The sequence below is a fragment of the Oncorhynchus mykiss genome, chromosome 8, assembly GCF_013265735.2.
Source record: "Oncorhynchus mykiss isolate Arlee chromosome 8, USDA_OmykA_1.1, whole genome shotgun sequence".
NCBI lineage: Eukaryota > Metazoa > Chordata > Actinopteri > Salmoniformes > Salmonidae > Oncorhynchus > Oncorhynchus mykiss.
The window spans coordinates 27951458-27971404 of record NC_048572.1 but is presented as its reverse complement, the minus strand read 5'-3'; the positions used below and the strand labels follow the sequence as shown (position 1 = coordinate 27971404).

General features: G+C 41.9%; 1 protein-coding gene across 2 annotated transcripts; it reads right to left on the bottom strand.

The window, feature by feature from the left end:
- Positions 1-574: 574 nt before the first annotated feature.
- On the bottom strand, positions 575-19770 carry xrcc3 (X-ray repair complementing defective repair in Chinese hamster cells 3). Of its 2 annotated transcripts, none has more exons than XM_036985220.1 (8): positions 19599-19770; positions 6833-6970; positions 4927-5139; positions 4503-4657; positions 3975-4187; positions 3527-3573; positions 2671-3260; positions 575-1040 (listed from the first exon to the last, which is right to left on the bottom strand). In XM_036985220.1, the coding sequence occupies exons 1-7, from the start codon at positions 19615-19617 to the stop codon at positions 2966-2968; spliced, it is 1080 nt and encodes a 359-aa protein (XP_036841115.1). In that variant the 5' UTR covers positions 19618-19770; the 3' UTR covers positions 575-1040; positions 2671-2965. The 2 variants fall into 2 exon arrangements, with proteins under 2 accessions (XP_036841115.1, XP_036841114.1); XM_036985219.1 differs by having other exon boundaries at positions 19529-19727.
- Between the last annotated feature and the right edge of the window lie 177 nt (positions 19771-19947).

Below are 19947 nucleotides of genomic sequence, written 5' to 3'. Positions count from 1 at the left end.
CTGTCATAGTCAAACATACTGATACAACAGTAGCTAAAATGGGGAGAAGTATGCCCATGATAAGGCGCTGCTCTACCTTCTTGACAGCACTGTCAACAAGGCAGGTCCTACAGTCCCTGGTTTTGTCGCACTTGGACTACGGTTCAGTAGTGGTCAGGTGCCACAAAAAAAGTACTTAGGAAAATTGCAATTGGTTCAGAACGGGGCAGCACGATTGGCCCTTGGATGTACACAGAGCTGATATTACGAATATGCGTGTCAATCTCTCAATCAATCAATCAAATGTATTTTATATAGCCCTTCGTACATCAGCTGATATCTCAAAGTGCTGTACAGAAACCCAGCCTAAAACCCCAAACAGCAAGCAATGCCTGGCTCAAAGTACTGCTTGTATTTGAGAGGTGTTGAATGCACCGAGCCGTCTAAAGTAAATGCACGTAAATGCCATTTACTCTTTTTGTGCGAGTGTTTACCCAGCTATTAGGGAAAAATGCACTGCGAGTGTTTAGCCAGCTATTAGGGAAAAATGCACTGAAAGTATAAAAAGCGTTACTTCATTCACCACCAATGGCAATTAGCTTTACCCACCAATTTTATTTACCACTACATCACTGGATAGAACATCCTCTAACATGTGAAACAAATAAAAGACTTTGGCCAGAATTCAATCGTTGCAGATAGTTTTCTGCACTGTTTTCAGAAGTGCATTTGACTTGCAGAGCAGCATGTCCTGGTTGGAGTGAAATTACACTATTTAGAAACCGTCAGTGCTGTTGCTAGGATGTGCTGTTGTCAGTACTAATTGGCATACACCACAGGCCTGCCGATTTCTAAATCAAATGTCAGCTTCCTCCAACAGGAACACGCTGCTATGCAAAATGAAACTTCAGAAGTGTAGTGCAAAATATATATATATTTTTGCAATAGCCTATATTACATTCTGTTGTGAAAAGAAAAGCAGAAAATGTCTGCTGCTAAAAATGTATTTTGATTTTTTTTTAAAGGTGGTTTGTCAGGATTTCCATATCATTTGACACATACAGTGCCTTGCGAAAGTATTCGGCCCCCTTGAACTTTGCGACCTTTTGCCACATTTCAGGCTTCAAACATAAAGATATAAAGATATTTTTTTGTGAAGAATCAACAACAAGTGGGACACAATCATGAAGTGGAACGACATTTATTGGATATTTCAAACTTTTTTAACAAATCAAAAACTGAAAAATTGGGTGTGCAAAATTATTCAGCCCCTTTACTTTCAGTGCAGCAAACTCTCTCCATAAGTTCAGTGAGGATCTCTGAATGATCCAATGTTGACCTAAATTACTAATGATGATAAATACAATCCCCCTGTGTGTAATCAAGTCTCTGTATAAATGCACCTGCACTGTGATAGTCTCAGAGGTCCGTTAAAAGCGCAGAGAGCATCATGAAGAACAAGGAACACACCAGGAAGGTCCGAGATACTGTTGTGAAGAAGTTTAAAGCCGGATTTGGATACAAAAAGATTTCCCAAGCTTTAAACATCTCAAGGAGCACTGTGCAAGCGATAATATTGAAATGGAAGGAGTATCAGACCACTGCAAATATACCAAGACCTGGCCGTCCCTCTAAACTTTCAGCTCATACAAGGAGAAGACTGATCAGAGATGCAGCCAAGAGGCCCATGATCACTCTGGATGAACTGCAGAGATCTACAGCTGAGGTGGGAGACTCTGTCCATGGGACAACAATCAGTCGTATATTGCACAAATCTGGCCTTTATGGAAGAGTGGCAGGAAGAAAGCCATTTCTTAAAGATATCCATAAAAAGTGTCGTTTAAAGTTTGCCACAAGCCACCTGGGAGACACACCAAACATGTGGAAGAAGGTGCTCTGGTCAGATGAAACCAAAATTGAACTTTTTGACAACAATGTAAAACGTTATGTTTGGCATAAAAGCAACACAGCTCATCACCCTGAACACACCATTCCCACTGTCAAACATGGTGGTGGCAGCATCATGGTTTGGGCCTGCTTTTCTTCAGCAGGGACAGGGAAGATGGTTAAAATTGATGGGAAGATGGATGGAGCCAAATACAGGACCATTCTGGAAGAAAACCTGATGGAGTCTGCAAAAGACCTGAGACTGGGACGGAGATTTGTCTTCCAACAAGACAATGATCCAAAACATAAAACAAAATCTACAATGGAATGGTTCAAAAATAAACATATCCAGGTGTTAGAATGGCCAAGTCAAAGTCCAGACCTGAATCCAATCGAGAATCTGTGGAAAGAACTGAAAACTGCTGTTCACAAATGCTCTCCATCCAACCTCACTGAGCACGAGCTGTTTTGCAAGGAGGAATGGGAAAAAATGTCAGTCTCTCGATGTGCAAAACTGATAGAGACATACCCCAAGCGACTTACAGCTGTAATCGCAGCAAAAGGTGGCGCTACAAAGTATTAACTTAAGGGGGCTGAATAATTTTGCACGCCCAATTTTTCAGTTTTTGATTTGTTAAAAAAGTTTGAAATATCCAATAAATGTCGTTCCACTTCATGATTGTGTCCCACTTGTTGTTGATTCTTCACAAAAAAATACAGTTTTATATCTTTATGTTTGAAGCCTGAAATGTGGCAAAAGGTCTCAAAGTTCAAGGGGGCCGAATACTTTCGCAAGGCACTGTAATACTTTCATACTTTTTCTACTATCTTCTCTCTCCTTTTAAATGCATATAGGCTTCACTATGGAATGTCGAAGCACAAAGTAAGGCAACAGTCCTGCCATCCTGCAGTGTCCACTCTCCTCCAGTGTGCATTCCCTGCTGGAATCACCCTTGAATCACCTGATACAAAAAATGCCTTTGTGGTTACAATATTGCCAAGAAAACTGCAGAGCATCTAAACAGTGTGCGGGTCCCTATCATTTTCCAATTTGGCACTTTTTTCCTTGTATCCTATAACTGTAAAAGTTTAATCGGATTTAGGTACCATCGTTCAGGCCCAATTCGCCTGTGGTTTCAAGTCTCTTGGTAACGCTGTTGGTGACAGACCGGGGTCTGTTTGGCAGCCCTCTCACTCCTTCCTCCCACACCCCACACAGGCAGCTGGCTCTGGGGAGGTGGGGGGCAAACACCACCTCCAGCCTGCGAGGGGCGCTGGTACCGCCCTGCTCCCCGGTGCCCACACAGCCCGGGAGGCGGAGCAGCATCAGCCTCACCATCACCTGGTTGGCCCAGGCCATGCCCAGGGCGGGCAGCACCTTATTGTCCACCAACCTGAGAAAGAAGCATGTGGACGGACACAAACACACACAGTCGCGTCAATAATGTCTGATCCCTGGCCGTGACCCCACTCTCCGAGGGTGTTTCAGGGGGAGTGGGGTAAACAAACACCACTTTTTCCAATTCACACGTATTTATACACACTGCTACATGTGTGAAATAGGACAAATGTAAGCACCCACCTAATTATTACTACAACACAAAGACACAAAGCCATACACACACACTAGTAAATATACCAGGAGACTCAAACAGCTTACCCAAAGTTACAGTGTGCTGGATCTGGCCCATCCATTACATCTGTCACCTGAATAGGTACGGTGTAATAACTCATTACATTATTCTGAACATACCGCTAGCTTTTGTTCATCTATAGGGTCAGGCTAACATAATATAACATAATTACATTATACAATGCAATATCAATAGAACACATCCAACATCATTCATTGTATTGATCCTTTATTTAAAACAGCAAAGTCACATTGAGATTAACACGTCCTTTTCAAGTGAGCCAAGAATAATAATACATCATCGGACATGCATGTGTAGCAGCAGACCTGGGTGAAATACTCGGAAGTTTCCGGATATACTCGAGTTTGCACTTTGGAACTATTCCAGTGTTTCCCTACTAGTACCAGGAAAACCTAAATAGTCTGATATAGTGAATTTGACCTGGGCCTGCTGAGTAGTTAAGGCTTTCCCTACCTGGTTGATGCACAGCACCGGGGTACTGTAGTTGTGACTCAGGCGGTGGAGAGTGGCGGCAAAGGCCAGCATGTGGCGGGCTCTCTCGATACCCTCGTCCGCCTGGAACTCGCTGCGGAACAGAGCCGCCACCGAGTCCACCACCACCAGCCGAACAAGGCCCCGGGAGAGCAGAATGGGCACCCGCTGGGACACGCAGGCCTGCAGTGCACCCTGTTGGCACAGCACAGAAACACTGGTCACATGTATATTAGGAAGCACAGGTGACCAGAAAGTATTAGCACAGGTGAGAGGAGAGAGCATATGGTTCTTACAGTCTCACTAGAACAGCTTATGGAATGCTCCTCATCATGTTTGAACCAAAATATTTTGTATCTTTTACTTCTGCAATAAATGGGAACATAACCTAACTACATATCTGGAAAGCCAATTGCATGTGGACACGTCATGAACTGCTTTCAACCTGTGCCAGTGGCGTTTTATAGTAATTCTCCACTAAAGTGGGTGTCTGTTGCACCACTGTCCTACCAGATCGGCAGCATGCTCTATATAGATGTTGTCGCTGAAACGGATGCTCTGTATCAGGGCATGGGGAAGCTCTGGCCGCAGCCGAGCCTGCTGGGTAATGAGCTGCCGCAGACGCTTGATGGGAAACGAGTCTTCTGTGCAAATATACACAGCTCCTGCAGGTGTAAAGACACATGCACATACAAAATATCATGCCATAAGCCTCACTATCTGCCAATAATGAAAAAGTTACAATATTTAGACAATACGGTTTACAGGCAGAACATCAGGACAAAACACTGCCAACAAAGAGCTGGGTCGCATTTATAAGGGCATGCAATGGAAAACGTTTTAAAATGTTTTGCAACAAATTATGTGTTCCTTATTGGAGAGGCTAGTCCAATTCGTCCCTCCCCGATTCAGTCCATTTTATCCATTAGGTCACCTGAATTGAGCCCTCCATACGCCAGTGGGTACTGCACAGAAAGACACAGCTGCAAGCCAAACTGGGTCTTTCCTGCACTGCTCTCCCCTGCCAGTTCTGTGATGCCGCTCAACGGTATACCACCTCGCAGTAGAGCGTCCAGAACAGGGCAAGCCAAACTTAGCTTGTGTCCAGGTTCCAAAGAGGGACACTCTCCACGGTGCACTTGTAAGGCTGTGTGAAAACAAACAATCCGTTACTTTGAATAATAAACTAAAACTTGTTTGAGACTAGGATTGTAAAGCCTAGGCTACAATCACTTCCGGGTGGCTGGATACAGTGGTAGAGTGCATCTCCAACTCTGGTGAGTTACTGGGGGTGCAGGCTTTTGTTAATTAATGCAATGCTGCAGAGGACTGAAAATGTCTCGGTTACTTTTTAAACCTCCTGTTTTGGACTCAAATTTTTTTTTTAAGAAAATAAATTAAACTAGGCTACTTTTCCATTTGCCAGTCAGAAAAAAAAGTCTGCCCTGCCCTCTCTCACTAGAATGAACGATATGCATCTTATAGCAATCTATTGATTGAACAGGCAGTCAGTCGCAAGGCGAGCGATGACAGGGAAACACTGCTGATTTGACAATCTGCCCTCTGTCCCACCTCCCGTTACCTGTTGGCAGTGTGATTTGTGCGCAGTGGTTGGCTGCAGTCAAATTTCTTTACATGGAGGAGAGCATGATGCACCTTCATCTCGGTGTGTGAATTTCAGGGCTATACAGTGCGACTATTTTACTCGCACATGCGCCTAAAAATAAAAACATCCCAACAGAATGTTGCCACCACCATTGCTTCACCGTAGGGATGGTGACAGGTTTCCTCCAGCTTGGCATTCAGGCCAAAAAGTTCAATTTTGGTTTCGTCAGACCAGAGAATCTGGTTTCTCATGGTCTGAGTCCTTTAAAAGTGCCTTTTGGCACACTCCAAGTGGGCTGTCATGTGCCTTTTACTGAGGAGTGGCCACTCTACAATAAAGGCCTGATTGGTGGATTGCTGCAAAGATGGTTTTCCTTCTGGAAGGTTCTCCAGTCTCCACATATGAACTCTGGACGTCTGCCAGAGTGACCATCTGGTTCTTGGTCACCTCCCTGACCAAGGCTCTTCTCCCCCAACTGCTCAGTTTGGCCAGACAGCTATAGGAAGAGTAGTGGTGGTTCCAAACTTCTTCAACTTAAGAATGATGGAGGCCAATGTGTTCATGGGGACCTTCAATGCTGCAGAAATGTTTTGGTATCCTTCCCCAGATCTGTGCCGACACAATCCTGTCTCGGAGCTCTACGGACAATTCCTTCGACCTCATGGCTTGGTTTTTGTCTCTGACATGCACTGTTAACTGTGGGACCTTACATAGACAGGTGTGCGCCTTCCAAATCATGTCCAATCAACTGAAATTACCACAGGTGGACTCCAATCAAGTTTTAGAAACATCAAGGATGATCAATGGAAACAGGATGCACCTGAGCTCAATTTCGAGTCTCATAACCAAAAGGGTATGAATATTTATGCAAATAAGGTTTTGTTTTGTATTTCTAAAAACTTGTTTTCGCATTGTCATTATGGGGTATTGTGTGTAGATTCAGGAGTAAAAATGTTTTGTCAATTATAGAATAGGGCTGTAACATAAGAAAATGTTGAAAAAGTAAAGGGGTCTGAATACTTTCCGAATGCATGTTGACATGATTTTGCTGTACAAAAAAATCTATGCAAATGTATGGTTTTTGCATCACTTAGTCTAGCCAGCACTAAAACACCTGTCTAAACATAGCTAGCTAGTTGGTGTGTTAGTGCTGGGCCTGAATCAAAATCTGCACACCCAGTAGCTCTCCATGTTTGGAGTTGGAGAACCCTGCAATAGAATAGAGCACGCCTACCTGTTACAGGTGAATGTCTGCGGTAAGAGACAGCAACAGCTGTGTGCAGGTGTTGCACGTCTGACTTTGACAGGTGGGTGAGTCGTTGTAGATCCGGACCCGAGAGACTGAGAATCTCCCTCGCTGATTTCACATTAGCTAAGATCAACATAAATTAATAATGAGCAGACGCACCTACAGCATACATTTTAACACCACAACGTTGACTAGCAAAGCGAAATGTTATAGATACATTGCCTTCAGATGGTATACACACACCTATTGACTTTATCCTAATGTTTTGTATTACAGCCTGAATTTAAAATGGATTACATTTTTTGTCACTGGCCTACACACTATAACCTGTATATTATTAAAAAATGAAAAGCTCAAATGTTTTGAGACCAGTATTCAACTCCTTTGTTCTGGCAAGCCTAAATAAGCTCAGGAGTAAACATGTGCTTAAGTCACATAATAAGTTGCATGGACTCACTGTGTGCAATAATAGTGTTTAACATTATTTTTTTAATGACTACTTCATCTCTGTACCCCACACATACAGATAATAGTAAGGTCCCTCAGTGGAGCAGTGAATTTCAACACAGATTCAACCACAAAGACAAGGGAGATTTTCCAATGCCTCGCAAAGAAGGGCACCTATTGGTAAATGGGAGAAAAAAAAGCAGACATTGAATATCGATTTGAGCATGGTGAAGTTAATTACACTTTGGATGGTGTATCAATATACCCATTCACTACAAAAAGATACAGGTGTCCTTCCTAACTCAGTTGCTGCAGAAGGAAACAGCTCAGGGATTTCACAATGAGGCCAATGGTGACTTTAAAACAGTTAACTTCTTGGATATAGGGGGTGCTCTTTGAATTTTTGGATAAAAAAACGTTTTAAACAAGATATTTTGTCACGAAAAGATGCTCGACTATGCATATAATTGACATCTTTGGAAAGAAAACACTGACGTTTCCAAAACTGCAAAGATATTGTCTGTGAGTGCCACAGAACTGATGCTACAGGTGAAGATGAAAGATGAAATTTCAAACAGGAAGTGCCCCAGATTTTGAAGGCGCTGTGTTCCAATGAGTCCTTATATGGCTGTCAATGGGTCACGAATGAGCTTAGACTTTCTGTCGTTTCCCCATAGTGTTGACAGCATTGTGACGTATTTGTAGGCATATCATTGGAAGATTGACCATTTTACACTACATATACCAGGTGGTCGCTTGGTGTCCTCCGTCGCAATTATTGCGTAATCTCCAGCTGCGTGTATTTTTCCGTTTGCTTCCGAGGAGAAACCCAACTGCCACAAATGATTTATCATCGAATAGATATGTGAAAAACACCTTGAGAATTGATTCTAAACAACGTTTGCCATGTTTCTGTCGATAATATGGAGTTAATTTGGTAAAAAGTTCGGCGTTGTAGAGACTGCATTTTCAGATTTTTTTCTTAGCCAAACGTGATGAACAAAACGGAGCGATTTCTCCTACACAAATAATCTTTTTGGAAAAAATGAACATTTGCTATCTAACTGAGAGTCTCCTCATTGAAAACATCCGAAGTTCTTCAAAGGTAAATGATTTTATTTGAATGCTTTTCTTGTTTTTGTGAAAATGTTGCCTGCTGAATGCTAGGCTTAATGCTATGCTAGCTATCAATACTCTTACACAAATGCTTGTGTAGCTATGGTTGAAAAGCATATTTTGAAAATCTGAGATGACAGTGTTGTTAACAAAAGGCTAAGCTTGTGAGTGAATATATTTCTTTCATTTCATTTGCGATTTTCATGAATAGTTAACGTTGCGTTATGGTAATGAGCTTGAGGCTATGATTACGCTCCCGGATACGGGTTTGCTCGACGCAACAAGTTAAGAGTTGAATGTGATAGGAGAAAACTGTAGTTACAATACTAACCTAATTGAGAGTGAAAAGGAAGCCTGTACAGAACAAAAATATTCCTAAACCTACATTCTGTTTGTAACAAGGCACTAAAGTAATACTGTCAGAAATGTGGCAAAGCAATTCACTTTTTGGCCTGAATACAAAGTGTGGTATTGGATATGCTCCAAACATATTACGAGATATCACTCTCCATATTTTCAAGCATAGTGATGGCTGCATCATGTTATGGGTATGCTTGTAATCGTTAAAACTGGTGAGTTTAAGATAAAAAAACAAACAGAATGGAGCTAAGCACAGGCAAAATCCTAGAAGAAAACCTGGTTCAGTCTGACTGCCACCAGACACTGGGAGATTAATTCACCTTTAAGCACGACAAAAACCTAAAACACAAGGCCAAATCTACACTACAGTTGCTTACCAAGAAGACAGTGAATGTTCCGGAGTGGCCTAGTTACAGTTGTTACAAATGTTGCACAATCCAGGAGTGGAAAGCTCTTTGAGACCTACCCAGAAAGACTCACAGCTATAATTTCTGCCAAAGGTGCTTCTACACAATATTGACTCAGAGTTGTGAATACTTATGTAAATAAGATATTTCTATATTTAATTTTCAATAAATTAGCAAAAAAAATCCAAAAAGGTGGTTTTCACTTTGTCATTATGGGGTATTGTTCGTAGATGGGTGATATAAAAAAAACGATTTCATCAATTTTGAGTTCAGTCTAACACAACAAAATGTGGAATAAGTCAAGGGGTATAACATTAGCTACGTTTCCATGTCATATGGCAATACAACACAGGAGGTTGGTGGGACCTTAATTGGAGAGGATTGGCTCATGGTAATAGCCTACCACAGTATGAGTCATAACACACAAACTTAACGGTCAAACATGGAAATGGTTCCAATCGTTTTCCCACCACTCGTTTAGCCATTGTGAATTTTAGAAACACTTCAAATAATGGCTGTGTATCGTGTAGGCTTACCCTGGCGTGATGTATTCATAATCGTGTACATCTCTCTCAGACAAGGCGACTTCTCAATATATTCGCCTGTATTTACCCCCCTGAAATTAAATGCTAATTAGCTGCTATCATACAGCATGACAAATGCCTGTCTCAAGCTTCACGTCACCTCACCAGGGCCATGATGACCTGGACAAGACTGTCAAATCGAGGCAAAGGTAAGAATCTCTGGATTAACTATCTAATGTTAGCTAAATGTATTAATAAATTGGCTAAAGTTTTTTAAAATAGACCATTCAATTAAATATGCCTGTAATCTAGCTAGCTAGCTCGCTCACAGTCAGATAATTAGCAACATTAGCCTGGCTAGATAGCTACATTAGCCATCGACTTGTCTAGTCATTTAAATGCATGAGAACCTTCTTTGGCTTTTATAAACCAACAGTCTAGCTTGCTAATTAACTTAAATGGTGAAGCTAGGGCTAGGCGTTCTTGATAATGTTGGTTTGTGTCTGGGTGAGGGGTGAGACATACTACTTCAAGTACTACTACTTGTAACTACCCTAGCTAGCTGTATTATTTTAGTCTGGCTTTGATAGGTTTCAGCAGTCAACAGTGTGCTTACTTTACTGCAGGAAAACATTGATATGTTTGCTGTAACGCTTTGGTCAGCAGATCATTAGTATAGCTAGTAGGCAAAGTTATGCAACCTTGTTTAGTCCTACCTGCTATAGTGGGTTTTTAATTAATTGGTACTCAAAACATTTGCTTTTTCGGTAGAATTACTGTCATGTTATTGAGGCCAAATTGAAAACCTTATTTGCGCCTTCTCTATTCCAGAACCAGTGGGTGTGCCGGAGTCTTGCCACCTCTCAACTAAGTAAGCGGTTTCAACCTGAAACACTATTCTCCTGCTCTAGTCTGTTTCAGGCATTGCAGGAAGTCCTGAAGACCAGATGTGTGTGACAAATTTTGTCCCAGCCCAGCTCAAACACCGGACTTAAATAATCAACATACTGAATCATGGCAATAGGCTATTTGTAATCAGGTAAGGGCTGGAACAAAAGCGTATACACACTCCTGCCATTCAGATCTGGATTGGGGGAGGGGGGGTATTGATATAATGCATGCTCCACTCTCAAATTGAACTTGTTGACTGATGCCATGAAAGCCAACCACCCCCCAAGTTACCCCTTATTCAACAGTGTGCCTTTTATGCCCCATAGTCCCTCAACTTTGGGCACTGTGGAGCACTCCACCTGATCTCTTTATAGATGCAGACCCAAAGACATTCAAACAGCATTTTGAGAGCAAGCGTTCCAAGTCTCCAATGGTCCCAGTACTGGTTGATGTGCAGGCCTAAATGACCTCAAACAATTGACCTACAGCTGGGGTAAGATTCTTCCATCATTCACACACAGTAGACATAAATGTAAACCACCATGTTGTCTACAAAATGCTGTCATCAATAATTAAGTTGTATGCCTTTCATGCCCCCCTCAACTTCGGACATTTTGGAACTCTCAATCTTATCTCTATAAACACACCCTACCTTCACCCATTTTCCCTATGCTGCTTCCTTCACTTGTTCTTCTCCTGATTTGATAACCTCTAGACTCAGTAACATGTTTAAAAGTGTTGTGGTGTACTGTTTTTGCTACCTTTTTCCCCACCTGTGTAATGCTGTCCCGCTAATTCTGGGGTTCAGACTAGGGTTACAAAGGGTCGGAAACTTTCCAGGAAACATCCGGAAATTTTCCATGGGAATCTTTCTTAAATTCATCAAAAAAAATTATAAGCTAACAGTTAACCTCTTTTGTGGGATACACAAGGCAATTCTAGGTCTTGTGGCATATTTTGGTTAAACTATTCCCAATTCAATGGAATTGCAACCCTCTGCATGCACAGTGCATTCTTCCATAACATGTACAGCTGATCCTCAAGATCTTGCACACTAATGAGATGCTATTGAGCCCACACTACTACACTGTCTGAGCCTAGGACTACATGCTTTCTGGTAAGTTTTGATTACAATACGGGGTGGGGTGAATATATATTTTACATGACATACATTTTTTGTTACTAGTAAATAGTAGCCTACAGCAAAGTGTGTTTAAATTACTTCTAACTTGTTAAAGATTTCTGCTAGTTAGTCTTTGCTACCATGTGGGTTGTAGCTAACTTGAGCCTGCTAACTGAGGAGTGTTAATTCCCCTGTTTCCATACATGTTTCATTTTAAAACATTTATCTTACAAAGGAGTTGTTTAATCTAACTGCTTAACTATTTATCTGTACATGGAATTGTGCGTTTTTTTTTTTTTTACATAAAAAAAAAACTAATCTTTACAGGAAAATGTCAAAAGCACTATCTGATGTGTGGAGACATTTTACTGCAGCTAATGTAGAAGGAAAAGCTGTGTACATTGGCAAATACTGTGCCAAATCATATGTGAAGAATGCAACAAAGATGCAGAATCATCTGGCCAAGTGCATAAAGTTCCCTCAGCGCTATAGCAAGCAACCTCTGACAAAAGTCCCTCTACTTCTATTCGAGGTGAAAATTATGAATCAGACACCTTATCAACAGCAACAGCTCATGGTCCTCCTGGAATCAGAAGTTTTTTTGACTCATTGGAGGAACGTAGTCAGAGAAATTATGATGAATGTCTTGCTAGAGCTGTGTATGCAACTGGTTCACCTCTGATGCTCACAGGCAATGTGTATTGGAAGAGATTTCTGAATGTTCTTCGCCCAGCATAAATCCCTCCAACCAGACATGCTTTATCTACTCATTTGCTGGATGCAGAGTTCAAGTGAAGGTCAAGCAAATCATAGAGAAAGCAGACTGTATTGCAATCATCTCTGATGGGTGGTCGAATGTTCGTGGGCAAGAAATAACTACATAATCTCCACCCCTCAACCAGTATTCTACAAGAGCACAGACACTACGGACAACAGACACACCGGTCTCTACTTTGCAGATGAGCTGAAAGCAGTCATCAATTACCTTGGATCACAGAAGGTAGTTGCACTGGTGACAGACAATGCTGCGAACATGAAGGCTGCTTGGTCTAAAGTGGAGGGGTCCTACCCTCACATCACAACCATTGGCTGTACTGCTCATGCATTGAATCTGCTCCTCAAGGACACCATGGCACTGAAAAAAATGAATACACTCTACAAGAGAGCCAGGGAAATGGTTTGGTATGTGAAGGGTCATCAGCAATCTACCTCACCAAACAAAGTGAGAAAAATAAGAGCACCACATTGAAGCTGCCCAGCAACACCCGTTGGGATGGTGTTGTCATCATGTTTGACAGTCTCCTGGAGGGGAAGGAGTCTCTCCAAGAAATGGCCATATCACAGTCTGCCGATATGGACAGCCCCATCAAGAGGATCCTCCTGGATGATGTATTTTGGGAAAGAGTGGTAAGCAGCCTGAAACTCCTAAAACCTATAGCAGTAGCCATTGCACGGATTGAGGGAGACAATGCCATCCTGTCTGATGTTCAGACTCTACTTGCAAATGTAAAAGAAAAATCTGTACAGCCCTGCCCACTTCACTGTTGCTCCAAGCAGAGGTTACTGTACTTCTGAAATACATCAAAAAGTGTGAAGACTTCTGCCTGAAGCTCATACACGCCACAGCATACATGTTGGACACCAAGTATGCTGGCAAGAGCATCCTGGCTGGTGCAGAGCTCAACAAGGCCTATGGTTTCATCCCTACCGTGTCTCACCACCTTGGCCTGGATGAGGGCAAGGTTCTTGGCAGAAAAATTGGTGGTCATCCAGGCAAATTTGAGGCTTTTTGAGCCTGACAACAAGCCATCCCCAACAAGGTTGGAAAGTGACAGTGAAGATGAGGCCTCAGTCTGATGTTCAAGAGGTGGACATTGAGGAGGTCCAGGGAGAAGACATGGAAGCCTTAGAGGAAGACAACCACAAAGCTTTAGTCTAGAAACTATCATTTTACAGATGTATGTTGAAAATGTTTTTTGGGAGATGCGATGGATCATTCAATATTCCCTTTCGTTTGTTGTTTGTGCTGGTCTAATTCGTCAAAATGGAAAAGCATAAGAATCTGTGCGCTCTCAATAATAATAGTTCATATGGTGCTCTTCCCAGGTTTGTGACATTGATGAATTCATAATTTTACTTCAATTCATATGTTATGTATAAAAGGCATATGTACAAATTGCTTACTATTTTGATTTCTTTAAAACAATGTAATTGTTGGAGTTCGGGTGTTTGACGTGATTTGATCGGTGACTAGGTGCATTTTTGTCAAATAAATGTACTTATTCATTCATGATTATGGATATATTCTGCAATGAGTTCATCTGGCTTTGAATCTGCAACAAAACATGTCAACAAATTAGTTCTGAATTGCTTTAAAGTTCCACTACGTGGAAATCGCTCCGCCATTTACTGGTTGCTAAAATTCTAATGTTTGCCTAATTTCAGTTTGTGACAAAACAAGCAAGAATCATGTTGAGAATAATTGTACCATCTAAAAACGCTGTGAAATAACTCTTCTATAAACAAAAAATATTGTATTTTCAGCTTTTTTGAAGCTGGTGTACAAAACTGAAAGTAAACGACGCCAAATATAAACGTAAGAATGGGAAGCATAACAATAGTGCACATAGAACAGCTCTACAGCTTCTTAAACTTGCTTTCAATGATAATGACAGATCTATAAAACTCACATTTCACTGTGAATTGTTCCGGTCGCCCCAAAAGGTTACATATTGCAGCTTTAATAGAGCAGTGTATTCTGACACCATGAATTAAAATAGTCACAAGAGCATTAGTGAGGTCGAGCACTGATGTTGAGCGATTAGGCCTGGCTCACAGTTGGCGTTGCAATTCATCCCAAAGGTGTTTAATGGGGTTGAGGTCAGGGCTCTGTGCAGGCCAGTCAAGTTTTTCCACACAGATCTCAACAAACCACTTCTGTATGGACCTCGCTTTGTGCACGCACGGGGCATTGTCATGCTGAAACAGGAAAGGGCTTTCCCCAAACTGTTGCCAAAGTTGGAAGCACAGAATCTAGAATGTCACTATTCTGTAGCGTTAAGATTCCCCTTCACCTGGAACAAAGGGGCCTAGCCTGAACCATGAAAAACAGCCCCAGACCATTATTCCTCCTCCAACAAACTTTAGTTGAACTATGCGTTCAGGCAGGTAGCATTCGCCTTGCATCCAACAAACCCAGATTTGTCCATTGGACTGCCAGATGGTGAAGCGTGATTCATCACTCCAGAGAACACGTTTCCACTGCTCCAGAGTCCAATGACAGTGAGCTTTACACCACTCCAGCCGACGCATGGCATTGCACATGCTGATCTTAGGCTTGTGTGCAGCTGCTTGTGCATGGAAACTCATTTCATGAAGCTCCCGACTAACAGTTATTGTGCCGACGTTGCTTCCAGCGGCAGTTTGGAACTTGATAGTGAGTGTTGCAACTGAGATGATTTTTACGTGCTTCAGCACACAGCAGTCCCGTTCTGTAAGCTTGTGTGGCCTGCCACTTCACGAATGAGACGTTGTTGCTCCTAGACATTTCCACTTCACAATAACCGCACTTACAGTTGACCGGGGCAGCACTACCAGGGCAGAAATTTGCCAAACTGACTTGTTGGAAAGGTGGCATACTATACCTGTCAGCAACGGGTGTGGCTGAAATAGCTGAACCCACAAATTTGAAGGGTGGTCCACATAAATTATATATACAAATGTATCTGACTTCTACTGGCATAGTATGCTGTAAAAGACCAAATGCATAAGACAAATAACACGAATTATAACGCAACATGCAACAATTTCAAAGATCTTTACTGAGTTACAGTTATATAAAGGAAATCAGTCAATTGAAATAAATTCATTAGGCCCTAATCTATGGATTTCACATGACTGGCATATCTGTACATCTGTCAGTCACAGATATATACATACATACAGTGCCTTGCGAAAGTATTCGGCCCCCTTGAACTTTGCGACCTTTTGCCACATTTCAGGCTTCAAACATAAAGATATAAAACTGTATTTTTTTGTGAAGAATCAACAACAAGTGGGACACAATCATGAAGTGGAACGACATTTATTGGATATTTCAAACTTTTTTAACAAATCAAAAACTGAAAAAATGGGCGTGTAAAATTATTCAGCCCCCTTAAGTTAATACTTTGTAGCGCCACCTTTTGCTGCGATTACAGCTGTAAGTCGCTTGGGGTATGTCTCTATCAGTTTTGCACATCGAGAGACTGAAATGTTTTCCCATTCCTCCTTGCAAAACAGCTCGAGCTCAGTGAGGTTGGATGGAGAGCATTTGTGAACAGCAGTTTTCAGTTCTTTCCACAGATTCTCGATTGGATTCAGGTCTGGACTTTGACTTGGCCATTCTAACACCTGGATATGTTTATTTTTGAACCATTCCATTGTAGATTTTGCTTTATGTTTTGGATCATTGTCTTGTTGGAAGACAAATCTCCATCCCAGTCTCAGGTCTTTTGCAGACTCCATCAGGTTCTCTTCCAGAATGGTCCTGTATTTGGCTCCATCCATCTTCCCATCAATTTTAACCATCTTCCCTGTCCCTGCTGAAGAAAAGCAGGCCCAAACCATGATGCTGCCACCACCATGTTTGACAGTGGGGATGGTGTGTTCAGCTGTGTTGCTTTTACGCCAAACATAACGTTTTGCATTGTTGCCAAAAAGTTCAATTTTGGTTTCATCTGACCAGAGCACCTTCTTCCACATGTTTGGTGTGTCTCCCAGGTGGCTTGTGGCAAACTTTAAACAACACTTTTTATGGATATCTTTAAGAAATGGCTTTCTTGCCACTCTTCCATAAAGGACAGATTTGTGCAATATACGACTGATTGTTGTCCTATGGACAGAGTCTCCCACCTCAGCTGTAGATCTCTGCAGTTCATCCAGAGTGATCATGGGCCTCTTGGCTGCATCTCTGATCAGTCTTCTCCTTGTATGAGCTGAAAGTTTAGAGGGACGGCCAGGTCTTGGTAGATTTGCAGTGGTCTGATACTCCTTCCATTTCAATATTATCGCTTGCACAGTGCTCCTTGGGATGTTTAAAGCTTGGGAAATCTTTTTGTATCCAAATCCGGCTTTAAACTTCTTCACAACAGTATCTCGGACCTGTCTGGTGTGTTCCTTGTTCTTCATGATGCTCTCTGCGCTTTTAACGGACCTCTGAGACTATCACGGTGCAGGTGCATTGATACGGAGACTTGATTACACACAGGTGGATTGTATTTATCATCATTAGTCATTTAGGTCAACATTGGATCATTCAGAGATCCTCACTGAACTTCTGGAGAGAGTTTGCTGCACTGAAAGTAAAGGGGCTGAATAATTTTGCACGCCCAATTTTTCAGTTTTTGATTTGTTAAAAAAGTTTGAAATATCCAATAAATGTCGTTCCACTTCATGATTGTGTCCCACTTGTTGTTGATTCTTCACAAAAAAATACAGTTTTATATCTTTATGTTTGAAGCCTGAAATGTGGCAAAAGGTCGCAAAGTTCAAGGGGGCCGAATACTTTCGCAAGGCACTGTATATTTTAGTTTTTTTAAAGTACGGGCGTGGATCAGAAAACCAGTCAGTATCTGGTGTGACCACAATTTGTCCCATGCAGCGCAACATATCGCCTTCGCATAGAGTTGATCAGACTGTCGATTGTTGCCTGTGGAAAGTTGTGCAAAGTGGCTCTGATATTGGTGGGAACTGGAACATGCTGTCGTACACGTCACATCCAGAGCATCCCAAATATACTCAATGGGTGGCATGTCTGGTGAATATGCAAGCCATGGAAGAACTAAGACATTTTCAGCTTCCAGGAATTGTGTACTGATCCCTTCAACATGGGGCCGTGCATTATCATGCTGAAACATGAGGTGATGGCGGTGGATGAATGGCACCACAATGGGACTCAGGATTTCATCACGTTAACTCTGTTGGTTCAAATTGAAATTGTGTTCGCGGCCCATAGCTTTTGCCTGCCCATACCATAACACCACCATGGGGCACTCTGTTCACAACATTGACATGCGTAAACTGTTTGCTTCCACACGACGCCATACACAGCCTGCCATCTGCCTAGCACAGTTGAAACTGAGATTCATCTGTGAAGAGCACACTTCTCCAGTGTGCCGAAGGCCATCGAAAGTGAGCATTTGCCCACTGAAGTCGGTTACGGCACCGACCTGCAGTCAGGCCAAGACCATTGGAAGTACCGACCGGTTGGACGTACCGACCAATTCTCTGAAACGACGTTGGAGGCAGCTTATGGTTGAGAAATGAACATTTAGTTATCTGGCAACAGCTTTGGTGGACATTCCTGCAGTCAGCATGCCAATTGCACACTCCCTCAAAACTTGAGACAGCTGTAGCTTTGTGTTGTGACAAAATGGAACATTTTAGAGTGGCCTTTTATTGTCCCAATCACAAGGTGCACCTGTGTAATGATCATGCTGTTTAATCAGCTGTGCCAATATATCCTTCAAACACCAGCTTTAAGGGCATTATCACTTTCATATAATGGGTTACCAACATAGTCAAATAATGATTGACATTTTCATTTAAAAAAAATTATTTTGATTAATTTATTCATACTATTTCATCCTTCCACAAGATATAGTCCTGACACAAATCTAGGGTTGCTACCCAGAGCCGGCTGATCATTCGTTCTATTGGCTTGGTTGCCAGAGACGTGACCCAGTCGTTCAGTCTTTTGTTCGTACTAAATGTTCCATTGTCATACTGGCTGGCAACATTCTTATAACCCTTTCTTGCTAGCTAGCCAACTACGCCAGAATAACAGCAAAGTAGCTGCATTTGCATTTGTTTAAGCTGTTTTCTAGTGACATTTATTTGGATACACGCACAACAATGAGCTAATGATCCACGATTTTGCCTGGCATAGAAGATGTGCTTTCTCGTCAGGACACTTGTTCAGAGGAGCTAGCCAACAACACAATCACTTCAAACTGAAGCTGGAAAGACATCAAACTAGCTGCATTTCGTTTCACCTGTTTTCTATTGACATTTCTATGTATACATCCATAAAAATGCTGCCAGCTGATTCATGATTTTGACTGGCTGACTAGATGCCTGTCCGTCTCGTCTCGACATGTTCATTACTATGGGACAGCGGGATATCCAATTTCAATATTGAAACAATGTTGCAAATATCAGAGACAGACAGCAAGGTTTATACAAATATCTGCTATTTAAAATCAAATGCTAGTCTAAATTAAATGTCTAGATGCTTTTTATAGTGGAAATCAAATCTATAAATTGGCTGGCTGGGCTGATCACAGTGGATTGCACAGTGAGATGGATCAAAGTAAATAGACATTTCAACATCATAGCTTTAGCCAGTGGTAACTTGTGGAATATACAACTGGGTGGTTCGAGCCCTGAATGCTGATTGGCTGACAGCTGTGGTATATCAGACTGTATACCACAGGTATGAAAACACCTTTCATTTCACAGCTCTAATTACGTTGATAACCAGTTTATAATAGCAATAAGGCCCCTCTGGAGTTTGTGGTATATGGCCAATATACCACAGCGAAGGGCTGTATCCAGGCACTCCGCGCATAGCGTCGGAATTACAAACAGCCCTTAGCCGTGGTACATTAGCAATATAGCACACCGCTCGGGCCTTACTGCTTAATTATAGACACGGGCTGGAATGCGGTTTTAACCAATCAGCATCCAAGATTAGTCCCAACTGTTATATAAAATTAGCTAATGTACGTCTAGCCGAATTATGGCTAGCTAGCGAACGTCCGTTTATTTTTACCTTTCTTTACGGCTGCTATAATCCTTGGGTTGAGCTCCAATTGTTCCCAATCCATATTTCCCATACATACCATTTAGTCTGGGATACATTTCTCCATTCTGTGAGGCATCAGCAAGCAAAATGTGAACGGCATGCTGGTTAACTATTGTGGTAACAAAAACACTGGAGGATTGGCGCGCGAAATACCCGCCCACCAATCGTCATCACAGAGCGCGTCGCACCCGGATTAGTGATGGAAGGAACTAAATGTAAATTTAGGGGTGTACATTTAAAACCTTTTTTTTTAAAGCAATAGCTACTAACTGTAAAGTGATTTCATTGTATTTCGGTGTACATAATAATTGAGATACATAAATAAGAATACTGTGTACATAGTTTCAATAAATTCAATACTCATCCTGAAGTTGTCATCCTTACCC

Bases quoted from the DNA above. Each gene is read 5' to 3' on its own strand.
- xrcc3 (XM_036985219.1), bottom strand. From the start codon at position 19,601: ATGGTATGTATGGGAAATATGGATTGGGAACAATTGGAGCTCAACCCA. The intron at 5,140-6,832 runs GTAGGCGTGCTC...GTTTTCACACAG, and splicing joins CAGACATTCACCTGTAACAG to CCTTACAAGTGCACCGTGGA. The intron at 3,574-3,974 runs GTAGGGAAAGCC...GTACCTATTCAG, and splicing joins CGGTGCTGTGCATCAACCAG to GTGACAGATGTAATGGATGG.